The sequence below is a fragment of the Gekko japonicus genome, unplaced genomic scaffold (genome assembly GCF_001447785.1).
Source record: "Gekko japonicus isolate JY-2015 unplaced genomic scaffold, Gekko_japonicus_V1.1 scaffold1181, whole genome shotgun sequence".
NCBI classification, from domain to species: Eukaryota; Metazoa; Chordata; class Lepidosauria; order Squamata; family Gekkonidae; genus Gekko; species Gekko japonicus.
The window spans coordinates 76,902-104,327 of record NW_015161989.1 but is presented as its reverse complement, the minus strand read 5'-3'; the positions used below and the strand labels follow the sequence as shown (position 1 = coordinate 104,327).

Sequence of the window (27,426 nt, the reverse complement as noted above, 5' to 3'; positions counted from 1 at the left end):
TTCAAGGCACAGCTGTTCAGAGGTGGTTTGCCAAGGCCTTGCTCTGGACTTCCCTACACTTCCTTGGTAGTCTCCCATCCAAATACTAACCAGATTAGCTTCTGAGATGTCAGTCAAAAACAAGCAGCTCCAGCCCTGAAGGTTTAAGGACTTTGTGTGCAATTCCTCGGAAGCCTCTCTCCTGCACATGTTCCTGGGAAATGAACAGGACATACACAAGAATGTACATGTCAAAGAAACCTGTGAGTTGTGTCTATTAGGACCCTAATTTTCCAGTCCGTCCTGTTCTTTTAAAATCTTGAACGAAAGTTTATAAGTTTATAAATCCAATCTCCTCTTCTTCTTCTAAAATTATTTTCCTTCCTGGAGTTACCATATTTTAGATAAGCAGGGAAGTGCTGCTGTACTTTATATGCACAAACCAAGTAACTGTAAGGTACAGTTGACTGTAAGCATTTCAGTTGTTCAGTGTGTTCATTTCTGGAAAAACCTGGGTAGGTCGGTGGCTTGGGCTAACATCAACCCCATCTCAATGATAGTGAAACAAAGCCGGGAATGTGTGCACTTTCTTTAATGCGATGCTCTGTTTTCAGTAGTTCCTCAATGTGCCTTGTTTGCATATGGATAAGATTCGAGCAAGTGTTTATTTGTATGAGAAAAATGAGATATGTGAGAAAATATTTATTTATTTATTTTTATTAAATTCAACTTGTTAGGCCACCCTTCTCAGCAAGCTGGGCCCAGGGCGGCTTACATTAAAAAACCAAACATAATAATACTCCATTAAATAACATCAAAACCTACTAAAAACAATATATTTCGAAGGGTACAATGTCACTTTCTGAGATGGCGAAAAAATTCTGTCCCCCCCCCCCCGGGTGAAGGGGTGTGGGGGGCTGGGTGGGAGGGTATGAGAGTGTCAACAGCTACTGTCCTCAACCAAATGCCTGGCAGAACATCTCAGCCTTGCAGGCCCTACGAAAAGGTAGTAAGTCCCGTAGGGCCTGGATATTTTCTGGCAGAGAGTTCGTCAAGGACAAGCCAGATCTCTCTCGGGCCAAGGGCCACGAGCAGTTTCTTACTGCTAGAGTATAATGCTCTTCCAGGGGCATTATACCCTATTATAAAAATACCCCATTATAAAAAATTAAAAACAGGATAACCTGCAAATTTTGCATTAATCAGACAAGAAAAATGTGTGCCCTTTAAAGGGCAAAGAGAAAGGTGCATGATCTTTTGACTAGGGTTCTGTTTTAATTAGACAACTTGTGAACCAGACATTTGGAATAGTAATTGATCTAATGCCTTCCCCACCGTTTACTTGTAAGACGACGGGATAAGGGCACTCGAATGAGGATCTGTGTTTCTGATTTCACTCTGTCGCACTGAATCCAAAAAGCAGAAAGAAAGCATTGGTCATTAAAGACAATGCTATCGGACATTTGGCTACACTGAGCAATCTAGCTTGTGTTTCTGTTGCAGTTTTAAAAGTTTTTCCGCTGTATCCACTAAATGTGCCGCTCCAGTTTATCAGGATGGCTTGGGGCTTTCAAAACAGGAATAAAATTGTTACTCTCTTCCTGTGTGATTAAGCAGGTGAATCAGTGAAATGGATATTGGCTTGCTTCATGGAATGAAGCAATGGAGCTGGGTGTGACTGGGGCCCGGGACAACGATCGTGGGGCACGACAGCTGCAGAGACACAGCCTGTGGGAGGCTAGGATGGGGTTCCATCCCTGGCTCCCCCAAATAAAACACACTCACGTTCTGCTGCCGTATACTAACTTCACGAGACTGTTACAATCCGTGCTGAATAGGTCCCATCCCAAAGAGTTCCTTCACTCTGTGGGCCCAGGGTAGGGGTCATGTCATAGAAAAAGAGGTGCAGGGGCTCATTAGCATAACTCATTAGCATAACTCATTTGCATGTGCCACACCCCCTGACATCACCGGAAGTGTGTCAGAAAACAACACCCACCGCTCAGGCTCCACTGGACTGTTTTGGATTGCTAGCTATTGGGGGGGGGGGGGGGTGGGGGAACAGCAGCTCCTGCAGAGGAGGGAGAGCTTGTACCTGAAGGCAGGCCGGGGGAGGGGGCCTCTGCAACTTACCTGGCTGCTTCTTCTTGCTCCTCGTGGCCCGACTGAGGGCTGCTGGGAGCAGGAGGCGGGGCTTGTTGCACGTGCCTGCACCCTGGGCTCCTTACTGCCGGAGCTCTGCTCCTGTGCACTCCCTCAGGAAATGACACCTGGTTGCCTTCACTCCCTAGGTGTCTCCTCTAGTCGGGGCTTCCAACCTCCTCAGTTTAGTGCTGCCCAGCTCCTCATCGCAGCCTCCTTAAGAACCCTCTCTAAGGATTGGATCCGTCCCCCTGGTTTTGTGCCCTGCCCTCCTGGGCCGCAGCTCCCATCCCACTTAACGATATCTCTTCCCCGTGTATTGCAGCTGTCTGGACCAGCCATCCTCACCCACCTGTAGGTACTCCTGACTATACTTGCCCCACTGGGCATTCCCCACAGTGCCCTTGGCTTTCTCCCTGCCCTCTTGCGGGTGCAACTAGCTTTTGAGAGCCAGTTTGGTGTAGTGGTTAGGTGCGTGGACTCTAATCTGGGAGAAGCGGGATTGATTCCCCACGCCTCCACTCGCAGCTGCTGGATGACCTTGGGCAAGCCATAGTTCTGTCAGAGCTGTCCTTGACATGGCAGTTCTGGAAAGAGCTCTCTCAGCCTTGCCTACCTCACAGGGTGTCTGTTGTGGGGAGGGGGAGAGAAAGGAGTTTGTAAGCCACTCTGAGACTTCAAGTGAAGGGCGGGGTATAAATCCAATCTCCTCCTCCTCTTCCTCCTCCTCCTCTGGTTTCCACAAGCCCTCCAGGGTTCCTGGTACATTTCCAGTGCTACACACCACTTGTGTGTCATTTGCTCCAGTATAGACTTGTTGCAGTGTACTTTGGTTTGATCTGGAAGAAAACAAGTTCTTGAAAGTTACTTTCCAGTCTAGCTCTTCTCCCAAGGAAGAACACGCATGTTCAAAATGCATCGGGAATCAGCTAGCTATAAATTATTTCCGGCACCGGTGCGGTTTCTGCCTTGTGCATCTCCTTACTATGTGGCATGGACATCCTCCTTCATTACACATTCTTATTTCTTTGGGGCAAGGTAGGAACTCGTGTGTCCAGCTGCCTCTTGGCTTTGAAATACTCAATCTCACAACGTGGTGGGTTTTTAAGCACCTTCTCGGATGGCCCATTTTAATAACCTGAAAAGCTATTATATAACAAGCAGCCATAAATTAGTACAAGGCCCCTAAGGGGACCCTCACTGTGCGGCGATGAATAGTTAATGTAGTAGAATGTTGAGCAGGTTATTAGTTTTCACTGTACAAATGCTGATCAGGGAATGCTTTCTTTTTTATATAATGTGTTTAAGAGAAAATATAATTAACTGGTTTTGTGGTTCTGTTGCAGCTCAAATTGAAATTATTCCATGCAAGATCTGTGGAGACAAATCATCAGGAATCCATTATGGTGTCATTACCTGTGAGGGCTGCAAGGTAAGCTTATATATACATACACACACACACACACATACACAATCTGACAACAAAATTACTGTGGGGAGTCCTTCCCAGAGATGCTTGCCTCTTGGAAAGATTACATTTTCCTTCTGCACCTGACCAGCACTGATCAATACAATAAAAACCCCTTTTTAAAAATTCCTTGTGCTTTTTCTGCTTCTGCTTCTTCTGAAGTACCAGCTGCCTAAATTCACATTGGTTCTTAAGACTTAAAGTCCCCAAATACCTGTTTGGGTATTTTCACGGATACTTCTAAACCTTCTCTCTGAAACTAAGCTTAATTTGGAGACGATGATAGAAAAGACTAATCTTTTTCAAGAGGCTACACAAACTTGCTTTCTTCCTACCGTGTTGAGGTTTCCCCCCCTCCCCTTTGGACTCAGCCGGGGGTGAGACTTCTGCAACACCTGGTCATATGAGAAAGTTCCATTCCCTCCCTATGATGCAAGCAGCACTCTTTTCAAAATGATGACATGGAGGACAGGGATTTAAATACAGGTTAGGGATAGGTTTTATAGAGAGAGCAGGTATAGCATTGCGGCTAGGAGATCAAATGGCTCCAGAAGGCCCCCGGCTTAAAATTTGCCTTTCTGAAAACGCATTTAGATGGTCTTGGGCATCTCCTCCTTTCTGAGCCTCATTTAGGGCTGCCAGCTCTGAGTTGGGAAATACCTCGAGATTTTGGGGGTGGAGTCTCAGAATGGGCAGCATTCGGGGCAGCCATTTTCTCCAGGTGAACTGACCTCTGTTGCCTGGAGATCAGTTGTAATAGCGGGAGGTCTCCAGTCGCCACCTGGAGGCTGGCAACCCTGGTGCATATCTGCAGTGTTGGGGGTGGTAATGATACTATATTAGTCTGCCTTTCAGAGCTGTAGTAAGAAGAAGAAGAGTTTGGATTTATTGCTCGCCCTTCCCTACCCAAAGGAGTCTCAGAGCAGCTTACAAATTCCTTTCCCTTCCCCTCTCCACAACAGACACCCTGTGAGGCAGGTGGGGCTGAGAGAGCTCTTGACAGAAATGGCTCTTTTTCAAGAACAGCTCTTATCAGAACTCCGGCTTGCCCAAGGTCATCCAGCAGGTGCAAGTGGAGGAGTGGGGAAATCAAACCCGGCTCTCCCAGATTAGAGTCCGCACACTTAACCACTACACCAAACTGGATTACAATTATTTATTTATTACTTTGATTTTTACCCCGCCCTCCCCACTGAGGCAGGCTCAGGGTGGCTTACAGAAAAAAACAATAGTTAAAATAACAATATAAAAATTTATACAAATCACAGGCATACCGGAAATACAAACTTAATATATATCTTCAAAAGAGCTAATATGAAAAACTGCTTTGAACTTTTTTTATTCCGAGTTATAGAAAGGGCACGTACCCAAAGGGGTTTCTTGGTGGGGGGTGGGGGGCTCAGAGTCCTTCCAGCCAATCCTCAAACAATGCACAGGTTGGCCTTTGAATCCAAGGCTTCCCTTGCACGCCCCCTCCCCGGATGCTACAGTAAGGATTTCTACCCTTGCTCACTATTATTCAGGCATGTTTATCAGAGCTTTTAGGCTGCCCTCCCCCAAAGACAGGGCTCAGGGTGGCATACCACGCAATGAAATTCCAATACAAACACAAACCACAGCTAAAAAAATTCCAGAACAAGATAGATAAGTGAAGATACAAATAAGCATCCTTAGCTTTGGTTTTGACTTGACCTGCACAGGCTATCCGCTGAATTCATCACTTGGATTTTTATTTGGATTATTACATGTATTTCCTTACCACTGTTTACACATCAGTAAAACATACATGTACCCTCTCCATACAGTTCCTCAGGACGATCGCCTGAAAAATTTTAATTACAACTTTGGGCCTGCCAAGCTTGCCTAATGCAGTATTGGCAATAGTATCAATTCATTGCTATTTTATGGAGCAACAGACCTTTAGAAATTGAAAAATTTCTGCCAAAAAATAAAGCTTTGGGAAATTTTCTGCCCTGCATTTCTGAGAAAAGGCCTTGACCGATTTCCCACAAGCCACTGCTCCGCCCTCGCTCTTCCCTTTCCCCCAATTGTATGTGCCAGTTTCTCACTATTTGCTGCGCGGCCACATTTTGCCTCGCAGCTTCGCCCAATTCCCCCTGCCTCTACTCAATCCTCAAAAAAACAGGATCAAGTAGACGCGGGGAAAATCGGGCAAAGCTGCAGGGCAAAATGCGGCTGCGCAGCAAATAGTGGGGAATTGACACATACGATCGGGGGAAAGGGAAGAGCGAGGGTGGAGCAGCAGCTTGTGGGAAATCAGTCCTTGTGTCTGGTAGTTTAAGGCTTGGAGCCACTCCAAGCCTAGGTTTTGAGCACTCCTTGCTAATCTGGACACAGAGCCTTTTCCAAACCATGCAAGCAAGAAGTCTTAGAGAGACCCTTTTGGTTTGTTTTTAAAAGGTTTTTGATCAGACAGAGCTTTTTGTTAAAATGAATGTCTGTGAGAGAAGCGGCAGGTGGAAACAGCATCAAAGAATCCACAACCCTGTCTCGTCTCTGCCTAACTTTGGTGGTAGTAGGGCCCTAGCGGTTTTCAGATTCCAAGGTCTCCTGGTCTAACCTATTTCAAACATAGCTATATAATGCCAAACTATATAGCTCAACTAGATGGCCCCTCACCCAAAAAGGAAGAGAGAGACTTCCTGGCCTGCCTCCTGTTCGAAATCTAATCTTTCCACAATTGGGCCAAAGAGTTCCCCCATCTCTTAGATGGTAAATCAATAATTATTACTGGAGGAAGTACTTGCAAAAAAGCCAATCAGGCTTAGACCTGTAAGAAGATGACAACGTACTCTCTGCCCGGTCTTCCCAGCCCTACTTGACAGAAGACATTTAATATTTAAATTGAGGAGGACAGCACAAAATGGCTACCAAGTGTATCCCGACTATGTAATGTTTCAGCTGGGGACCTCCAGTCCGACAGAGGGCATCTTTTCCCCTGTGCAACCAACAGGATAAACCAAAAGAAATTAAACCTCTGTGCAGCCCAGCAACATTGGGCTAATTTGCAAGCTCTGCTGCTGATTCTTAAAACAGAAATGGAGAGTTTTAAGAATGGAAACTTGAAGACACTTGACTGATACCGGCCAGTGTTATCACATTGTCAAGGCTGAGTGCCTCATGGCTCTCATCTTTGCCGTTCCTGCTCTCCTATCCAGGTTAGGACATAACAGAGGTCATAGAAGGAGACCTTTGTTTCTTCTTTGACAAACTCAACTGGCAAAGCGCTCCGTGTGTGATGGGACTTGGAATTACTCTCATAATTTCTGTAAAAGATGGTTGATCCATATGGTATTGGGGAGGTTGGTCCTTTGTTGCTAAGGCAGCATAACAGGGAGCCAGGTTCTCTAAGACTGAAATTATGGAAGCCATCCTCTCATCAATATGTATCGTTGACATGTACTTACTTTTCATGCTATACTTGAAAAGATACCTGCTCCATTTTGAGACAGAAAGGGAGAAAATGCGGATGTTTGCTTCTTGACAGCACTAGTGCTGTAGCAGTGCGGATGTTGTCGTTCTGTTCCCCCGACAAAAATTGTGATGCATGTATATTTGCAATGATGTCGCTCTTGGCTACATTTCAAACGAGTTATTCTGATGCGCCCTCTAACCTTGATTGTAGCAAATGCCGCACGTCCTTATGTCAGCCTCTGTTTTCTTGCTTTCAGTCTTACATCACTCTTATTTTAGAGGCTAAAGATAATTTTTGAGAGGAGCTCATAGCAGTACGGTGAGCTAGCTTCTGACAGGAGTGTAAAGGCCTCTTCCTATGACGGGCCCTCATCAGATCAGTTTGGGCCAAGTAGTAGGGTCGCCAGGGCCCCCTGACCTCCGGATAGGGATGGGGGGTTAAGGATTGCCAGATTTAGTTTGGGAAACTCCTGGAGATTTGAGGGTGGAGCCCAGTGGAGTACAATGCCACAGAGTCCACCCTACAAAGCATCCATTTTCTCCAGGGGAACTGATCTCTGTAGACTGGAGATGAGATGTAATTCTGGGGGTTCCTCAGGCCCACCTGGAGGCTGGCATCTGTACTAAATAGTGACTTCCTCAGCCGTTTCTGTCTATCCTTCCTTTTCATTCCTTGCTTTCCCTGTGTTAGCCCACGAGTTATACTCTGAACAGATTTCCTTCAGGATGATCATGGCCGGGGATTATGGTTGTGTCATTTCTCCCCACTTTGCCAGTTCATCCTCCGGCAGCCCTCTGCTTGTTAAAGGTTGAGGGCCGCTCCTTGTTCCTTACCCCACACAACGCGTCTGCCAGGGGTTTAAATAGGGTTATGTTCAGATGGAAACGTAGCATTAGGCCACCTCTCAGTTATTATTCGTCTGTATTTTGCGTACCAGAGGGCATGCTCCGTTTTCTTCCTGTTTCAAAAAAAATTATACGAAAGCAAGATTCTTTTCTGATGAGTTTCCCTTGAGGGAATATTTTGTCTCTTCCGAAATGGTACCATGTGTCAGGTGACCTGAGCGCTGAATCCATGGCAAACTGGGTATCAGTTTGATGTTCCATGGGTAAAGTGGGTCAGAAACCCAGCATTTCATGGACAAATCCTAGTCCGTCTGTTGCACTAAACTATGAAATGAACTACTATCTACACAGTTAAACCCCTCACTCTCCAGGGCAGGGGTTGATACCTAATGCCTGCTCACTGTTGGGCTTCTCGTAAAGAATGCCAGACTAGGTGATTCTTGATCCTATCTAGCAAGGTAATTTTTCTGAAGTAAGAGTGCATAATCAGGGTCATTTTTCAGAGATTAGCTAGGCCAGTTTAACTGCTGAGATTTTGAGCATGGGGACATTAAACACAGCTGTAGGGAATCTTTCTAAAATCATCTAGTTCACCTACCCCTCCCCATAAAGCATTGTGAGACTGAGTCATCTTGTTTTTCTTGACCAACGGATAGTTCACAAATACATTTTCATCTCTGGCTTACCCAGTGCTTGATGACTGCTGCAGTATGAACTGTCCCTGCTGAAAAACAGTGACCTTGAGCTGATATTAGGTAAAGGTAAAGGTTTCCCTTGCTCGAAAGCCAGTCAAATCTGACTCTAGGGTTGCGGTGCTCATCTCCGTTTCAAAGCCGAAGAGCCAGCGCTGTCCGAAGACGTGTCCGTGGTCATGTGGCCGGCATGACTAAACGCCAAGGTGCACGGAACGCTGTTACCTTCCCACCGAAATGGTACCTACTTGCAATTTCTTGCTTTCAAACTGCTAGGTTGGCAGGAGCTGGAACCAGAGACGGGAGACACTGGGTAGTGCAAACCAGAGACATTCGGTAGTGCAAAAAACCCTCTCTGTAGCCAACCTATGATAGTTTGTTCACAGTTGCGGTTTCTACAGTTAACATACAATAAATATGCATTTGCAACTGCTCAACTGAAATTACAATGATCAAAAGTAATTGGTGTCCCATGTACAGTGAGTCGAGATTTCTGTGTAAAACTTTTCAAAATATTTTTGCAATGTAGTACCAAATTCTATGAACAAAAATCCAGATTAGGCATTATGCTTTTTTTTTTTACTTTAGAAATTCAGATTTTGGTTTAGAAAAGGCAGAAGAATGAAGTGGGGGGGGGGCAGCAACTATCCTTTCCCTAATTGGCAATTACTAGAATATTGTGAAATGTAATGATACGTGGAAATGTGTAACTGTTGGCCATAAATCATGGGATTATGAATAAGTCTCTGTTGTCATGGGCTGTTGTGTATCCCTTCCAGAGTGTCTGCCATTAGGATGCAACAAGGCAGCTGTCAGCTGTTTTCTTGTAATTAAACAGCCAATGAGCAGCTAATTAAGACATATGTGTATATAGAAGTGGAAGTGGGCATGTTAATGAACTGTAGGAATCAATTCATTAAACGAAAATTGTCAAAAGACCAAATACGGGCGCAGTGGTTCAGGTCTTTGCCAGTCTCAAAAAGCGACGGGGCGGGAGAAGTGACAACTCTGCTATCCGAAAGGCACAGAAGGATGGTTTCCCCCACTCCTTATGACACTCATACATTACCAAACAGAAAACAAATGCCTCTTTAATTGATAACTGTTGCAATGGTTATTTCAGGGTATAATAAATGAAACCTATCTCTGCAACAATTCCTATTTCACAACCATTATTTTACAACATTATTTTGTTGACTGTTGACTAAATAGACACACACACACACACACACAACACTTTCAGCTGTCACAGCTCTCAATGCCATTTCCAATACAAACAAATTAACGCCATTTAATACGTAAAGCAATTTGGAGGGATTGGGGAAAACGGGTCAGCTGTACATTCACAGTTGATAGACTATGCAAGCATTTTATATTTTGGTATCTGCATCTAAAATAAAGTGAAGTGTGAACTACCCCTAAGTACACTTGGTTGTCAGTTTTCTTTCAAAAAGTTCTCTCTCTTGCCCTGACCTGGATAGTCCAGGCGAGCCCGACCTCGTCAGGTCCCGGAAGCTAAGCAGGGCCGACCCTGGAAAGTATTTGGATAGTAGACCTCCAGAGAATACCAGGGCCGGGAGGCCAGAGGCAGGCTTTCAAGCCGCTTCTCTGAATATCCTCCGTACCCAAGTAGGAGTTGCCAGAGGCCGCCATGACTTCCAGGCACGGGCACACACACAAAAGAAGAGATACGGGGGGGGGGGGGGGGGAGTTATCTTTGTCATGGTATCTTGCTTGTGACTCTTCTTAAGATACTGTTAAGAATGCCTTACGTTAAAATGCATCAGATCCGTAGTCCATATTTCACAGTCCTGTCTTTTTTCTGCGCTCAAGCTAAGAACCTTTCCTAGCTATTCTACCTGAATTATTCTTGATCGGGAGTGACAGAGACTGAATCTTGTTCCTTAGTATGCAAAGCATGTCTGTACCATCACAACTGTTTTCTTTATGACTAAGATATGATGGTGCTCTCTAATTCAGTTCATGAGAAAGCAAATCTAGATGACCTTTAGGTTCTAGGCACTATACTTTCAGTGACTGTACAGAGATGGCCAGATCCACCACCTATGTTTGTTAATCACAAGTAACAGAGTAAAACGTTATGTTTCCCATCATGAAAATAAGTCTCCACCTTGCTTACCTGAGCATATCAATTAAAAATGTTAATAAATCCGCCATGCAGCAGATGAGAATAGACAATAAGAACATAAGATAAGCCAATGTTGGATCAGGCCAATGGCCCATCTAGTCCAACACTCTGTCACACAGTGGCCAAAAATACCAAGCCATCAGGAGGTCCAGCAGTGGGGCCAGGACTCTAGAAGCCCTCCCACTGTTGCCCCCTTCCAAGCACCAAGAATACAGTGCATCACCTGCCCCAGCCTGTGAGTTCCTATCTATACCTTGTGGCTAATAGCCATTGATGGACCTCTGCTCCATATGTTTATCTGGTTCCCTCTTGAAGCTGTCCATGCTTGTAGCCACCACCACCTCCCATGGCAGTGAATTCCATGTGTTAATCACTCTTTGGGTGAAGAAGTACTTCCTTTTATCTGTTCTAACCCGACCGCTCAGCAATTTCATGGGGTGCCCATGAGTTATTGTATTGTGAGAAACGGAGAAAAGTATTTCTTTCTCAACCTGCTCTGTCTCATGCATAATCTTGTAAACCTTGACCGTGTCATCCCTCAGCCGTCGTTTCTCCAAGCTAAAGAGCCCCAAGCGCTTTAACATTTCTTCATAGGGAAAGTGTTCCAACCCTTTTATCATTCTAGTTGCCCTTTTCTATACTTTTTCCAATGCTATAATATCCTTTTTGAGGTACTCCAAATGAGGACGTACCATCAATTTATACAGGGGCATTATGATAGTGGCTGATTTGTTTTCAAGTCCCTTCCTCATAACCCCCACCATAGCGTTGGCCTTTTTAATTGCAGTCACACACTGTCTTACAATGGTCTACAACTGGCTAGTTTTATCAGTTTCAGACTTGCTAGATGCAGTTATTTTTGTTGGAAATAGATATTAGGAGTGGATGATTACTGTGGACTCCCAGCCTCTTGAGGTGGTTGCCTAGTTAAGCAACATGACTGCGGACAGCAAGGATGTGGTCTTCCGAAGTTGTATTGTCTGGTATCAGTGAGAAGCTGAGGGTCAGATTGATCTTCTTAGACAGATCCTTGAAGGAGAAGTCCATCGGTGGTTATTAGCCAGGATGTCTAAAAGGAATTGTTCAGGCCAGAGACAGGGAACCTCTGAACACCAGTGCTAGGAAGCAACGTCAGGGAGAAGTCTTGGCCCTGTATTCCCTGTTTGTTGGTCCTTCAGGGCAACTGGTTGGCCACTGCATGAAACAATACAGTGGAGTACACGGATCACTGCTCTGATCCATCCGGGCACATCTTATTATATTTATTTGGTTGTGGTTTACATCTAAAAATGATTGAGGTTATACAAAGGTGGAAACAGTTATTCTGGTATTCAAGCAGCCTAAAAGAGAGATTGTTCGCACCACTATCAGCATTCACCTCATCTTATTCTCCGATAAACAAGGTTGACAGTGCTACACTTGAGCATACAGCGTGGGAAACTACTTTGAACTCTTAAAAAAAAAAAAAAACACCCGCTGTGTCTAGCCAAATGCAGACGTTTTGCAAAGCACAGATGCAGAGCTGATTTTTCTCCAGCCCTTATATACATATATTTGAAAAGTTCAAAAAGCACACACTTCTACTAGCTAATTGTTTATGCACAAATATTAATAAAGTACTCTTTATGGGAGTTCCCCCCCCCCCAAGGACAAAGATTATTTTAAAGTTATCAATGGGCTCCACTTATTTTCTTCAGTTAAGCATGCAGTCCATTCTGAATAATGTGTTAACACTGAGGAGTCTGCTGCTGCTAAATTCTTTCTCTTACATTTTATGATTTATGCTACAGGGTTTTTTCAGGAGGAGTCAGCAAAGCAACGCCACGTACTCCTGTCCTCGTCAGAAGAACTGTTTAATCGATCGAACTAGTCGAAATCGTTGCCAACATTGTCGATTACAGAAATGCCTGGCTGTAGGGATGTCTCGAGATGGTGAGCTTTACTAGTTCAGGTCAGCTGTCTTGTATGTGCAACACTCTTTAGCTTTTTGGCTTGCTCAGCCCATTCATAAAAACATTATTCTTGAACTATCCTGTGACTCATAAACCAATACGTTTAGTTTGGATTGGCTCAGCTAGTGATTTCTTTGCACTCTTATATATACACGTTAAAAAGGTAAAGGTAAAGGTTCCCTTGCTCGAAAGCCGGTCGAGTCCAACTCTAGGGTTGCAGTGCTCATCTCCGTTTCAAAGCCGAAGAGCAAGCGCTGTCCGAAGACGTTTCCGTGGTCATGTGGCCAGCATGACTAAAGACCAACGCGGACGGAACGCTGTTACCTTCCCACCAAAGTGGTACCTATTTATCTACTTGCAATTTCTTGCTTTCGAACTGCTAGGTTGTCAGGAGCTGGAACTAGAGATGGGAGCTCACTCCATCATGCGGCACCCAGGTCTCGAACTGCTGAACTACTGACATTCCACAGCCTGCAGTTCAGCGTCTTAACCACTTGAGCCACTGCACGTTACTCAAATTTTATTCTTTTGTGCAATGTGGCAGTTAACACGTACTTTTCTTTCTATTCTCGGTAGGTTTGTTATATTTTTCTCACATATGTTTCTGATTCCAGAACCTCAACTTTTCACACAGGTGTCCTGTATCGTCGTTCAACCCCTATGTCCCCATTATCCCCCCCCCCAATTATTGGTAAAGGAACTGTGAGGTCCTGCTGCCGCTGAACAGATATCACAATAACGACAGCTAAACCTTTCTTTCTAGAAGGCATTATCCAAGCTAGGGTTCCTTTTTCAAGATAAATGCAAGATTTATCCAAATTTGACACTCCATATCGCGATGCAAATTAAATATATCTGTGTCTGTTTCATGTGATTAACGCTTGTTTATTAATTTTTTTCTTATGGAAATTGCCCATTAATGACTGGTTCTATGGAGTCCATTCTTCTCAGAGCTAAGACCTTTCTCACACACATCACACTTTTTTTTTAAAAAGAGCCAGTTTGGTGCAGTGGTTAAGTGCGCGGACTCTAATCTGGGAGAACCGGGTTTGATTCCCCACTCCTCCACTTGCACCTGCTGGATGACCTTGGGCAAGCCGTAGTTCTGATAAGAGCTGTTCTTGAAAAAAGGGCAGTTTCTGTCAAGAGCTCTCTCAGCCCCACCTACCTCACAGGGTGACTGTTGTGGGGAGGGGAAGGGGAAGGAGTTTGTGAGCCGCTCTGAGACTCCTTTGGGTAGTGAAGGGCAGGGTATAAATCCAATCTCTTCTTCTTCTTCTTCTTCTTAACGCTAAACCCCATAGAATTATGGCAGTCTTCTAATATGCAAGTTGATATAGTCGATAGGATAGGCTGCCTGATGGATACCCTGGAGTTAATTATGATGCGTCCTTCTAATATAGCATTTCACTGTTGCTGCCCAAGAGCATAGCGTCTATCGACTTTAAGCTGGTGGATCTCAGCGCGGACTGATGGTGATAAACTGAACTGCTTGTGAATATATTTCAGCTGTAAAGTTTGGCCGAATGTCAAAAAAACAGAGGGACAGCTTATACGCGGAAGTGCAGAAACACCGGATGCAACAGCAACAGCGAGATCACCAACAGCAACCCGGAGAGGCCGAACCATTGACACCAACATACAATATCACTACTAACGGGCTAACAGAACTGCACGATGACCTCAGTAATTACATTGATGGGCATACCCCTGAAGGTAGCAAAGCAGACTCTGCAGTTAGCAGCTTCTACTTAGACATACAGCCTTCTCCAGACCAGTCGGGGCTTGATATTAATGGCATCAAACCAGAACCGATATGTGACTACACACCAGCGTCGGGGTTCTTTCCTTATTGCTCTTTTACAAACGGAGAGACTTCTCCTACTGTGTCCATGGCAGAATTAGGTAATAATAAGAGAAGAAATTTCCCGTGTAATTGCTATGCTACCCTTTGGAATAAGAGCAACGCTTTTTAGTCTTCTTCGCTTACTAAAACCGCTTGCAACGTTTGGAGTTCTTGGTAAATACATGCAGCTTACATGGCTGCTCTTTCTAGAAACACAGTTACCTCAGCTTTAGATAGGGCTGACGGCGCTAATCAAGTCAATAATCTCAGGCCTGGGTTTGAATCACAATAAATCAGACTTGCTGTTTAGTCATTCATTGGAGTGATTTAACAAGTCTCCCCAGAATAGTTTGCTAGGTCCACGACTCCACTGCCCCATGAGTGTGTGCAGGTTAGTCAAGCTGGTAATTTTTCTTCTCTTTGCACTAAATGCCTACCCTAAGTGATAGCATGTTTTATGAGTTCTGACTAATGGGATTTTTTCATAGGCGAGCAGATGCAGGCCAGCATTCCTTAAGTAACTGGTTGAATGGAGATTTAGCAGCAGTATCTAGCTGTACACGGTTATTTCATTGGAAAGTAATCGCTTCTGTATGGAGGGCCAACCAGCTAAGGAATTACTGATCTTATGCAATAAGAAAACAGAGACCGGCATCAGTCCAAGATATTGGGGTGGCTAAGGCAGAAAATTCAAATAGTGGTCCATCTGCAAATGGTAGCCCACCTTCCATGAAAATGGGCATACTGTGCTCTAGCGCAGCTCCTATGTATTTCCTTTGGGCTTGAGCAGAAAAGCTTCTTGGTGGGTTGAGCCCAAATAAATCATACCCATCTTTCTCCAAGTGGTACAGAGAATGGGCACCCCCCCCTTATTTTATGATAGGTCTGTATTAATAATGTATGTATCATTTTTATGCAGCACTATAACTTTCTTAAGTGGATATTGCTAAAGCCCCCATATCTTTCAGATGGGGAAGTTAAAGCTGAGAGACACTGGCTTATCAAATGCAAGGTCCAGTAATCACTCGCCTGTAGTGACTATCAAGAATTATGGAAATAGCTATTCTGTCAGAGCTGTGCTTTTAATGCTGTACTGTCTGAAACATCAGTAGCTTAACGCTGGACAGAATATGCACAAGGAGAACGTTCTTAATGCGTGCCACTTCTTGCTCCTTCTGTCTGTTTTAGAACATCTCGCACAGAACATTTCCAAATCACACATGGAAACCTGCCAGTACTTGAGGGAGGAGCTACAGCAAATAACATGGCAAACCTTTCTGCAAGAAGAAATTGAGAACTACCAGAGCAAGGTACTGTCTTGGCTATCATGCCAAAAACGACATAGTGTTTTTGTGGTTGTCCTTCCTCAAGAATAGCAGGGCTTGGGGGACACATCAGGGCTAGCGTATCCTGTTAGTTGGCCCTCCAGGGCTACTGGTTGGCCACTATATTGAATGGACCACTGGTTTGATACAAGGCATCTCATAGGTTCACTTATCAGTCTATAGTTTTTTGCTGCAATCTGAAAATCATCTTCCCTCCTCAGCTGAGTGCCCAAATATTAAGCAACAGGTATTGCATGTTTCCAGTGTGGCCATGATGGTGCAGATGGGTTAGAGTTATTCGGCGTGGAGCTCTCACATGCAAGTCTCTAGAAGTGTATAATAAATAATGTAAGATTCTGAGGAAGGGAAAGCTTTTAAACCCCTGCAGTCCACTCCTCCTTATTATTTGGAAGCAGAGCTGTTTGGAATGTTTAGTCTAGCTAGTGGCTTTCACTCTTTTATCCCATCTCTTACCTCCATGGAGTGTGACATTTATACTTTTTATACATACATACTTACTGTGAAGGTTTGAGTACACCACAGTCGACTATTTGCTAAACATAAATGCAATGATCCCTTTTTATACTAGTTTCATAAGAGCTTACCCACCCATGGTCAAGCACTTGATTCTTGTGCTTTGGAAGATTCTTCACACAACAGGTGTGAACCATCCTTAGGATTTTGAAATAACTATCTGTACGGTCATGAGGAAAACATATTATAAGGCCTGGAAGTCTCATGTCTAGAACCTTTTAAGAGTATTTTATTCATAAACTACTTTGTAAGACTCTTTCCTGGTTTTGTTTGTGTAGACAGCCCCTTCTGTTTTGCCACAAAACCTTTTTTTTTACACTGAAACTTGAGTCTGTATTCTGGATTTAGCACTTAAACATGTTTAACTCAATATAATTAACATTCAGGGTTTCTTGAAAAAGGACCCGTTTTTGACATTTCCTTCCCACACCTAGGGAGGGATTGGGAGCATGCCTTGGGTTCATGAATTTCTTCCCGTAATCTAGGGAAACATTAACAAACCAGAAGAAAACAGCAGGGAATTTCCAGGAAGTGAGGATATTCTTATTTAAATAACCAGATCAGTACCAGATTAATTTTCACTTCTCAACATGGTGGGGAGGGTACAGGGAAAAGAGCTTGCTCTTTAAGAATTGTGGGAGTGGAATACTGTCCAAAAGAGCACAGAGCACAACGCCCCCTCCCATTAGATACTATTGATGAATTGATGAAAGCCACTTTGGTGTAGTGGTTAAGAGTGGTGGACTCTGATCTGGGAGAACTGGGTTTGATTCCCCACTCCTCCACATGCAGCTGCTGGTGTGACCTTGGGTTAGTCACAAGTTCTCTCAGAGCTGTTCTTTCATGAGCAGTTCTTTCAGAGCTCTCTCAGCCCCACCTACCTAACAGGGTGTCTGTTGTGGTGAAAGGAAGGCAAGGAGGTTGTAAGGTGCTCTGAGACAAGTGAAGGGCAGGGTGTAAAGTCAATCTCCTCCTCCTCCTCCTCTTCTTCTTCCAATAAATATCAAAATCTGTTTAAGTATTTCTCCTATAACTTGCTATGCTTAAAGAAAAGACTGAACAGCTTGAGTGTCTGGCTTTTGCTAATATATTCTACTTTGTAGTAGATGTAGAAATCTCACCGAAAACATGTAGGAGTTACACCCAGTGAATCAAGTCAAGGATTTACTATTAAAATGCCACTTCCTGGATCTTACATGACTTATTCATACTAGAACTAATCATTATTATTTTATTTCACTGTAGCACACTTTATTTTAAAACCCTGATGTTAAATATGAAACCCTACGATGGTTAACCCTTTGTATTTTTGGAATAAATGTGAATACACCATGGGGGGGGGGGATTTAGTCACAAACTGAAATACAGTACAGTAACAAGCCCCAGGGTTCTCTCAGCCCCACCCCCCACATACACTGGTTAAACACTGAAGCCCTCTATTATTCACCCCAGTTGCTCATCATTTGTACAAATGAGTGCAAAACGCAAGAATAAAGCAGTTTTGTTCTGTGTTAACTTGTTCCATTAAGGAATTCCTTTAGTCAGCTTGGAATAGCCACCTATCCTTTTTCTCTTCAACAGCAGAGGGAGGTAATGTGGCAATTATGTGCGGTGAAAATAACAGAAGCAATACAGTACGTGGTAGAGTTTGCCAAACGCATTGATGGCTTTATGGAATTGTGTCAAAACGATCAAATTGTGCTTTTAAAAGCAGGTACGTAGGTGTATCAGGAGACCTCCTTGCTAATCGGTTTTGGTCATACAAACGGTTGTTATGTACTATGAACGCAAAGACCACCGCTCATTTTTAACGGCAGGCGTTCCTTGAATTTTATTCTGTAAACACCTAGACACCTATTCTTTGGCTACAAGTATTCAACTCCATTATTTTGATGAATGGGAACCTGCACTGCTATATTCGTGAATACTAATCTGTTGCTAAAAACAGAATGCTTGAACACTCTTAAATAAATATCACAACGAAAGCAGAAGTTCTGTTCGTTATATGTTATTTTCATAAAACTATGGCTAGCCAAAGTGTTCTGAATGTACTGTCCTTTATATACAGTCAACATGTGGCATGATGGGAGATAAAATCACCTCTTCAGTCACTGGTTAAGAGATTTGGCAGCGCAGATGAACCCACAGCATAGTTTATATAAGCCATATAAATACACCAATCCTTCCAGAACTGTTTTCATAAAACTGATATCCTTGGTGAAAACCGAAGTCCATGACTCTCTAGGACGGCGCAACATTAAAAAATAGATGGACTGTAAAGAATATTCTCTCCAAGTTCAAGCATGAGCATCTCTTGACACCTGTAAGAGCTGAGTTCTAGTCCTATTGACAGTTGAGATTGGCAATGCTTTAAGTGTCTAGATCATTTAAATTTTATCTCTGGGCCTGATATCTGCTAAGAAGTTTTTACTAATCAAACCAGGTCAGCTGACAATCAGCGTTAAGTCAAAATACTAATTTGGCCCAGCCGCTATAAGGAGCTCTTCAGGACAGAGAGAGAGGGGTATAGTTAGTAGTCCTAAAATATTCTTGTTAGTGAAGGCTTATGGCTATTCCTTGAAACCTCTGCCTGATACTGTGTGAGAGATGTATCATGATTACTATACGCCAGCATTTCACCAAACTATTTCACTACTGCTAAGTGTGCATGTTCAAAAATCATGAAATTAGTTTAAAAATAAAGCAGTTTCTGTTGGATGCAGGCACCTGGTGAAGTTACATTTCCTTCCCAAGATTTTTCTTTAAAGACTCTGAGGCAGAAATATTTTAAAGACATAGCAAGTTTTGCATCTGTCTTAGAAAGAGGTGGAGAGGAAATGGCTTATAGATGACTAGCAAAGTATTGTGCTTCTAATTCCCAATTGTAAAATAAGTCTTTTCTTGCTTGTGCTCAGGGTCTTTAGAAGTTGTATTTATCAGAATGTGCCGTGCCTTTGACTCCCAGAATAACACAGTGTACTTTGATGGCAAATATGCTAGCCCCGATGTTTTCAAGTCATTAGGTAAGGAAATCAAATGCTTAAAACTAAGTTTTCTGGATATCTGTTTAAAACAAATACCTTACAATAAATGGACTGTGTGCTAAGCACTGAAAGGATTTTTGATAAAAGACAGCTGGCCAGCACTTCCAGTTGAACCCTCCGCTGTGTACTAAAACAATGCATTCATTAAAAGGTCAAAATGAAGGCTAGCTGTCATGGCTCAGGTGGGGTGTCACCTGACGCTGCCACCACTCTGGTTTTAGGATCCCTTGAGAAGGCCCAGAGCACCCTCCCAAGACCTTCAGACCTCCCTTATTTGGCCAAATAATAGGCGTGAGGACCAGGCAGAGTAAACAACAAATAAGAGGTTTATTTTTATAGGAGGTCAGTCAAATATGTGAAACAAGCAAGGCGCAAGAACAATAGCAATAAGGGGGTGAAGAGAAAAGAAACCAAATGCCCTAACGCAACTAGACTTACAGTCCCTAGCTCACTGTCTCAGTTGGGCTTGAGTCTACTCACCCTTCCTCTCAGGGTGAGGGTCTCTCCCAGCCTTCCTTCTGGCCCTGCTCTCTTGGAAGAAAGAACAGCTCTTCTTAGAAGTCTTAGAAGTCCCCTTCCCTGTGATAGGCTAAAATTGGTGCCAAAACCTCTCAGGGAGTTCTGGGAGTTGTAGGCCTGGCCTCCTCCCACTGCTACTCAGGCTCCCTCAGACTGCTAGGCCTTTGCTTGCACAGCCCAGATCATGACACTAGCCTAGGCCAATAATTATTGCTCACTAACTGAGATGTTGGGTATTGCAAAATTTGTCTCAGTCCTTTTAGCCCTTGCATCTAAAAAATAAGAAATAAGTGTTTTCTGCAGCTCAAGATTCATGAATCAATGAGCTTCTGAGGTTATAAAAGGAAAGGAAAAGAAAGGAAAGATGTTGGGTATGTGTTCCAGAAAACATTTCTTCTGAACGTCTGTGTTTAGACTAGAACTATGAGAAGGGGAGAAATGTTTACTATTTGAAAATGGATGGTGTCAAACAGAATGCCATAATTAGGATGTCTATTAGTAATTTTCTATTTAAGAATATATGCAAGAACTTAACTGGAAACTATAACCAGCTTTGAGCACAACTATAAGAACTTCACTAAACAAAATATATTACTGGGTCTGTCTGTCATGTAGTAGAAAGCGTTCTCTACTAAGTCATATGTCCAGTGCTCATGGTCGAGCATTAGGGTTGCCAGACCCCCGGTCAGGGTGGGGATTCCCCCGATTTCTGGTGCTCCAGTTTGCCACCAGCCAGCCGGCTGGTGGAAGAAGACCCACCCCCAAACAGCCCCCTCCATCGCTGTTGACATGATGATGTCACCCAGAAGTGACGTCATCACACTGGGTGCATCGTGCTGCAATGCTCTAGCGCAGGGGTGTTTAACTCATTTGTTATGAGGACCGGATCTGACATGAGACCTTGTGTCATAAAATGGAATGCCAGATAGCAGATATATAAACTTTATGAAGGACAGAAAGACAAAGGTTTTTTTTTTAATTAAAATAAAAACATGTTTAAAACATTAGCACTCCTGCAATATTTGGTTTATTTAGCAGTGTCTTATAACTGACACCTCTTGCTCTGAATTATTGCATCAAAATGTCTGTGCTGTTGCAGTCTTGAGTATGCTGTTCAGGTGTGTATCTGTAAGCTGCAAACCTACGATGATGCAGTAGCAGCAGAACTGGAAGAAGAAGCAGAAGGCAGCCAGTTCCACTGTGGGCCTGATAGAAGTCCTCTGGGGGCCTGCATGTTTGACACCCCTGCATGTTTGACACCCCTGCTCTAGCGCTGTGATCCAGGCTCAGAACCAGGAGCCCCCCACCACAAGCCCGCTGAGACCTGGCAACCCTAGCAAGCATGGCCCCAGAATGGACCTGATTCTGCTGCCCCACTATATGCTGTTTATGCATGCTTTATAGGCAGGAGTAAAACAGGGCTATAGAAACAAGCTCCATTGAACCAATGGAGTGGTTAAGAGCAGCGGACTCTAATCTGGGAGAACTGCGTCTGATTCCCCTCTCCTCCACTTGCAGCTACTGGATGACCTTGGGCAAGCCATAGTTCTGACAAGAGCTGTCCTTGAAAAAGAGCAGTCCTCGAAAGAGCTCTCTCAGCCCCACCTGCCCCACAGGGTGTCTGTTGTGGGGAGGGGAAGGGAAAGGAGATTGTAAACTGCTCTGAGACTCTGAGTAAAGGGTGGGGTATAATCCGATCTCTTCTTCTTCTCTTCAAAGATACGTAAACCACTTTGAATCAGGTCTTTGGAGTAATAAGATATAAGAATTTTAAATAAATAAATAAAAGCACTGCCATCTCTACAATAAAACTAATGCTGCATTCTAATGTGAAAAGCTCCAGCTGTATTCTCCATTTAATCACTGCCTCTTTGACAATAAAATTATTCTGTTCGAAAGAGACATTGTGTGATGCTATTTTGTTTTGCCAGGTTGTGAAGATTTCATTAGTTTCGTTTTTGAATTTGGAAAAAGTTTATGTTCTATGCACCTTACCGAAGATGAGATTGCGTTATTTTCTGCGTTTGTTTTATTGTCTGCAGGTAAGACATAGGATGTTGAACCAACTTGTTCTAGTATTACATCGGGGAAAATAATTTAAATGCTGTTCTTTAATAGTGGATGATACTCTGTAAATGTGAAATAATCACTTTCATATTGTTGGCCCCTTTGCAACAACCTTACTTCCCCCCTTCCAAACCAATGCTTGATAGTTGTTTTAAAGGCCTAGGATGGCAACAGTCAGAATTCAGTAGTGAATTCCATAAACTCCAGTACTGAAAATGTTGCATCCGCTGATTAGTACAATCAAAATGGTACAAGACAGCTCCGAGAGCATGCGGAAGTGACTGAGGCGTGCTCTCTTTGTAATTCCAGTGCAGCACGTGAAGCAACAACACTCCCTTCAAATTTCCCACATAATTGGGAAAAAAACTTCACTTAGAACGATGGAGCCAAGATTACTGGTATAACAAAAGACAGCTTTGTAAGAATGGAAAATGTTAAGTAGCCCTACCCTAGAATATACTCTGCTAAAAAAAAAAAAGCAGTTAGGGACAACTAACTATGTTAGAGCAGCATCTCAAAACGTTGTTTCACCCATGCGTGTCTGTTTACAGCTTAATGAGTGGAATGCGTCAACTAAATTGTAGTGGGTTTGAGATAATGGCAGGTTGCATGGCCATAGCCGTTGTGACAGCAAAACATCAAGGAGTGGGGTATAAATATTTGAAATATTGGATAAATATTGGATAAACATATGGAGCAGAGGTCCATCAGTGGCTGTTAGCCACAAGGCATAGATAGGAACTCTCAGGCTGGGGCGAGTGATGCTCTGTCTTCTTGGTGCTTGGGGGAGGGGGGCACAGTGGGAGGGCTTCTAGTGCCCTGGCCCCACTGCTGGACCTCCTGATGGCCCCTGGTATTTTTGGCCACTGTGTGGCAGAGTGTTGGACTGGATGGGCCATTGGCCTGATCCAACATTGGCTTCTCTTATGTTCTTATGAAATTAATAAATGGAATATATTGGGCATTAGATCCGTAATGGATGCAGCAGATATTTAAGTCGTCGCTTGCAGCTGAAGTCACTAAGCAGTGAGTGTAGGTGAATTTACCCAAAGCAAGTAATGTGAACCACTAAGCCCTTGCAAGTGTTAGACCTTGGGGGTTGCCGAAACATAAACCACTGTGATGTCTTGGCTTGTGGGATCAGTGTATTAGAAAACTACAGGGGTGGGACAGCTGGATTCGAATCCAGTAGCACGTTAGTTTCCAACAAGATTTTCGGGGTATGAGCTTTTGAGAATCAAAGCTCCATTGGCTTTGACTCTTGAAAGATCATACACCGAAAATCTTGCTGGCCTCTAAGGTGCTTCTGTTCTTGAACCTACCCTCTGAAACTACAGGAATGAGAGTTTATCTTTTGGAAGGAAAGCTGTGTTAAGACCAATCCAACAATGAAAGTTGTGCATGGGTAACAACGTGTATAATTGCAGCCGAAAGCTTTATGGGACATGTTGCTTTTTCATGTGGTCAGGTCATCATGATGGGGGGGGGGGGGACAAACAAAACGGGAGCATGCCTGCTTGTGTTTTGTACAAATGGACCTCCACCCTGCTGGACAGGACTGCAGATGTGCTCAGGCCCGTAGCCAGGATTTTTTAAGTTGGGGGGGGGGATTTGAATTTCTTAGGGGGCACTGGCTAATCAAATTAATCTTGGGGGAGAAGGCTGTGACACCCTGGGTTGGATGGGGAGTCAGGGGACCTTGCCGGGGAGTCAGGGGGCCTAGCCCCGAGATGCCCCACTGTAGCTGCGGGCCTGGATGTGCTCATTTCCAAAGTGATACGTTGTTTAGTGCAGCCTTTTACATAGCCATTGGGAAGGGCTTTTTTTTTTGAGGAAGGTCCTTTTAGAACGGGTGAAGTGTTTGGACTGCTAGATTTAGCTGTATTTTCTATACCTAGGTATTCGGCACAAGTCATAATATCACCTGACTGAGCACAACTCCAAATGTAACAAGTAGGCTGTGGGGGGATAAATTAAATGCCTACTGTACATTAAGAGAACCAACACAGATGTTCTTCTCTCTACATTTTAGACCGTTCCTGGCTTCAGGAGAAGGTAAAAATAGAAAAGCTACAGCAGAAGATTCAGTTAGCTCTTCAGCATGTCTTGCAAAAGAATCACCGGGAAGATGGAATCTTAACAAAGGTAAGACCTATGTCTGCTTTGATATTCTGATGTTAATGCAACACTTTAGAAGGGAACTGTGCAAGTGCTGCCACCCCAGTGTTAAAAGGCTCCAAAATTTGTCTGTAATTGAATCCTTCTGACAGGAAGAATGTGGATATAAGAAATGGGAGTGCCCTTTGTTTCGCCCCTCCGACACCTCTGAATCACAAAGAAGGAGCGGATGTTGATGGATGCTATTAGAGGCCAGATACTGAATGAAACAGACAATCGCTGACCCAATTCTTACAGCCTTACCAGGGAAGAATAACTTTGTGGTTTAAATCCCCCCCCCCCAAAAAAAGGAGTAAAAGTAGTGAAAAGAATAAACGTTTCCTTTTATTATTTCTAAATTTAAAAAATTACTTTCTAAATAAAAGTACATACTGTTTGGCTGCTATAACATAAAAATGTTGATTTAAAACTGGAAGCAACCGCAAGATATACTATGAAAGTCTTAAATGTTTAATTTTGTGTAATTTCTATTTTAGAAATTTACTTAATAAATTACCGATTCTACTTAATGCGTGATTCCAAATCAGAAGTCTCTTTCAGAACCTGCAGCCATTGTAGTTTTTTGTGGACAGGAACTTGCTGGAGTTAACACTAGAAAATGCCGATTTCCCCCTCCAGCATCCTTTACTGTTTTAGCCTGCCCATTTCTCCTCTGTCATATAAATAACCCGCCCATCCCCAGCATAAAGTAGTAAATAATCTCAACCAGAAGAACTGGCTGATGGTAGATCAGTGTTCTCCATGAGTTGAAAGTAGAAGTCCAGAGTCTTTGCTTTACAGGTACAGTTTGGTGTAGTGGTTAAGTGCGCAGACTCTAATCTGGGAGAACCGGGTTTGATTCCTCACTCCTCCACTTGCACCTGCTGGATGACCTTGGGCAAGCCATAGTTCTGACAAGAGCTGTTCTTGAAAAAGAGCAGTTTCTGTCAGAGCTCTCTCAGCCCCACCTACCTCCCAGGGTGTCTGTTGTGGGGAGGGGAAGGGAAAGGAGTTTGTGAGCCGCTCTGAGACTCCTTTGGGTAGTGAAAGGCCAATCTCCTCCTCCTCTTCTCCTTCTTCCCTACATAACTAGAATACCCACTCAATCACAGATAACAGAGAGGTACTAAACATAAAGCGGGAGTTAAAGGTCATTCAGATTAATTAAAAGCAAGAATCCTATAGCTCCTTAAAAACAAACACATTTTCATTCCAGCACAAAAACAAATTTTTGCTAGAATAAAATATTATGTCTTCAGGATGTCCAAAAATTCCGTCTTGATTTAGTGGCCGCAGATTAACTTGGCTACTCCCATGAATTCTGTTACCAGATGGATCTGTGCATGACTCATGTGTTGAACCAGTGTTCCCTCTAAGCTGAGTTAGTGTGAGCTAGCTCAGTTTTTTAGCCTCTGGCTCACACCTTTTTGTCTTAGCTCAGGAAAGATGGCTCCAGAGCAAACTAATTTATGCAGTAGCCAAATCACTTGCTCACAACTTTAATGCCAGTAGATCACAAAGTAGGATTTTTGCTCACAGGACTCCACAGCTTAGAGGGAACACTGGTGTTGACTTGCCAGTCCCTGGCCCCTGGAATCGAGACATACTATATAAGTACATAAACTATTTTGCTATATGATGACTCTGCTTTAATACAGAAAATCAGCCTTTCCTGAATTTCTAAGAGGGCCGTAAATTTAGTTTTGAGAGAAATGTTTGCATTAAGTTGAGATTTAATTGAAAATCATGTAATTTTTAAAAGCTAAAACTGAACACATTTTGATATTAAAAAAAAACATTCTACCTGAGTCTTACAGGGAAACTTAGATGTCGAAACAATTACTATGGCTTTGTGTCAAGCCCCCCCCCCCCCTGCCCATGTGGCTAGGCAAATCCATACACACTACTAGCCACAGCTCCCATTTACTGTCCAACAATCCAGGGAACACCAGGCCTGAAGAAAAACCTTAGTGTTTTTTTTAATGATAATTTGGAGGTAACACTTCCTGTCCTCCAGTTAATGGCAATGGTGTGCACAGCCAACACTAGAAAAGCAACGTTTGGGCAGCGTTGTGAGTTGCCGCAGAATCCCAGGTTGGTACATAACAACACCACAGCCAGCAGCAGAAGTAGCCTTTGGTGACCAGGAGAGGGAGGGAGGAGTCAGAGGTGGAGGTGGTGAAGGCGACTTTCTCAGCCCCCACAAGTCCTTATGGGCCCCCCCTCTCATTATTTCTAGCAACAAAATTAAAGACATAAGGTCATCTATGTAAACCTAATTGTTTTTGCTTTTCTTTTATTGTCTTTTTTTGATACAGCTAATATGCAAAGTGTCTACGTTACGAGCACTGTGCGGGCGACATACAGAAAAGCTCATGGCATTTAGAGCAATATATCCAGACATTGTGCGTCTTCATTTTCCTCCACTGTACAAGGAGTTGTTCACTTCAGAATTTGAGCCAGCGATGCAAATTGATGGGTAAACATATCACCTAAGCACTTCTAGAATGTCTGAAGTACAAACGTTAACAAGGAGGAAAAAAAAACAAAAAAAAGATAAATGAAAACAAGACACTTTATCTGGCCCTGCTTAGACCTAGGGAGCCAACTCACTGCACATCTTCTGGCGATCGGGGTCAGGCAAGAAATTTTTAAAAAAAAGGATGGGAAAAATGAAACAAAAGTTGAACTTGTTTTTCTCACGCATATGATTTCCATTACGCCTACCGATACGGGCCCTTTTTCTGTCTCAACTTCTCAGTCTCTGACCTCTGTTTACACAGAATGAGGGTACTAAAAATCAGGAGGTTTCCTTTTCCTTGTAACCCACTCTGCCCGCAGACTTTCAATAGAACAACGTTTTGTTTGGTTAAGAACGGTTTTGTCTCCAGCTAGAAACCAGCGACTGGTGTGCATTGCAGAGGCTTCAGCATCAGTTTTGCACAGCTTGCTCATTGTTTCATGAAGGACGATTTCTTTTCACCCGGCTGTCGACTTGCCGGTAGGCAGAACGGCATGAAAAGGGTCCATAAGCAATAGCAACAATAGCATTTATAATCTATTACAGGGTAAATGGGCATGAAGTCTATATATAGCAAAAGAGAATATTGTTTATATATTGTTTTAATTAATATAAAAATGTAGTTACTGGTATAGCTTTTATTGTTGAATTGATAAGGCACTTTCATTTTGCACTTTTTTTTTTCCTTTTTAAATTATATATGCTAGCGTGTTCACTGTCGTGCTGCATGTGCACCAGAAATTCAAGTTT

At 43.3% G+C, this 27,426-nt stretch overlaps 1 protein-coding gene across 1 annotated transcript; it reads left to right on the top strand.

Annotated features, from left to right (window-relative positions):
- The first annotated feature begins 3,418 nt into the window (after positions 1-3,418).
- On the top strand, positions 3,419-27,226 carry RORA (RAR-related orphan receptor A). Its single transcript, XM_015429822.1, has 9 exons — positions 3,419-3,553; positions 12,502-12,643; positions 14,173-14,568; positions 15,698-15,819; positions 17,950-18,082; positions 19,284-19,391; positions 21,863-21,973; positions 24,031-24,143; positions 26,474-27,226. The coding sequence occupies exons 1-9, from the start codon at positions 3,419-3,421 to the stop codon at positions 26,636-26,638; spliced, it is 1,425 nt and encodes a 474-aa protein (XP_015285308.1). The 3' UTR covers positions 26,639-27,226.
- The last annotated feature ends 200 nt before the right edge of the window (positions 27,227-27,426 follow it).

Excerpts from the sequence above, each read along its gene's own strand:
- RORA (XM_015429822.1), top strand. The coding sequence starts at position 3,419 with ATGTGTTTAAGAGAAAATATAATTAACTGGTTTTGTGGTTCTGTTGCA. Across the intron at positions 12,644-14,172 it reads TGTAGGGATGTCTCGAGATG|CTGTAAAGTTTGGCCGAATG; the intron begins GTGAGCTTTACT and ends AATATATTTCAG. Across the intron at positions 19,392-21,862 it reads CGATGTTTTCAAGTCATTAG|GTTGTGAAGATTTCATTAGT; the intron begins GTAAGGAAATCA and ends TTGTTTTGCCAG.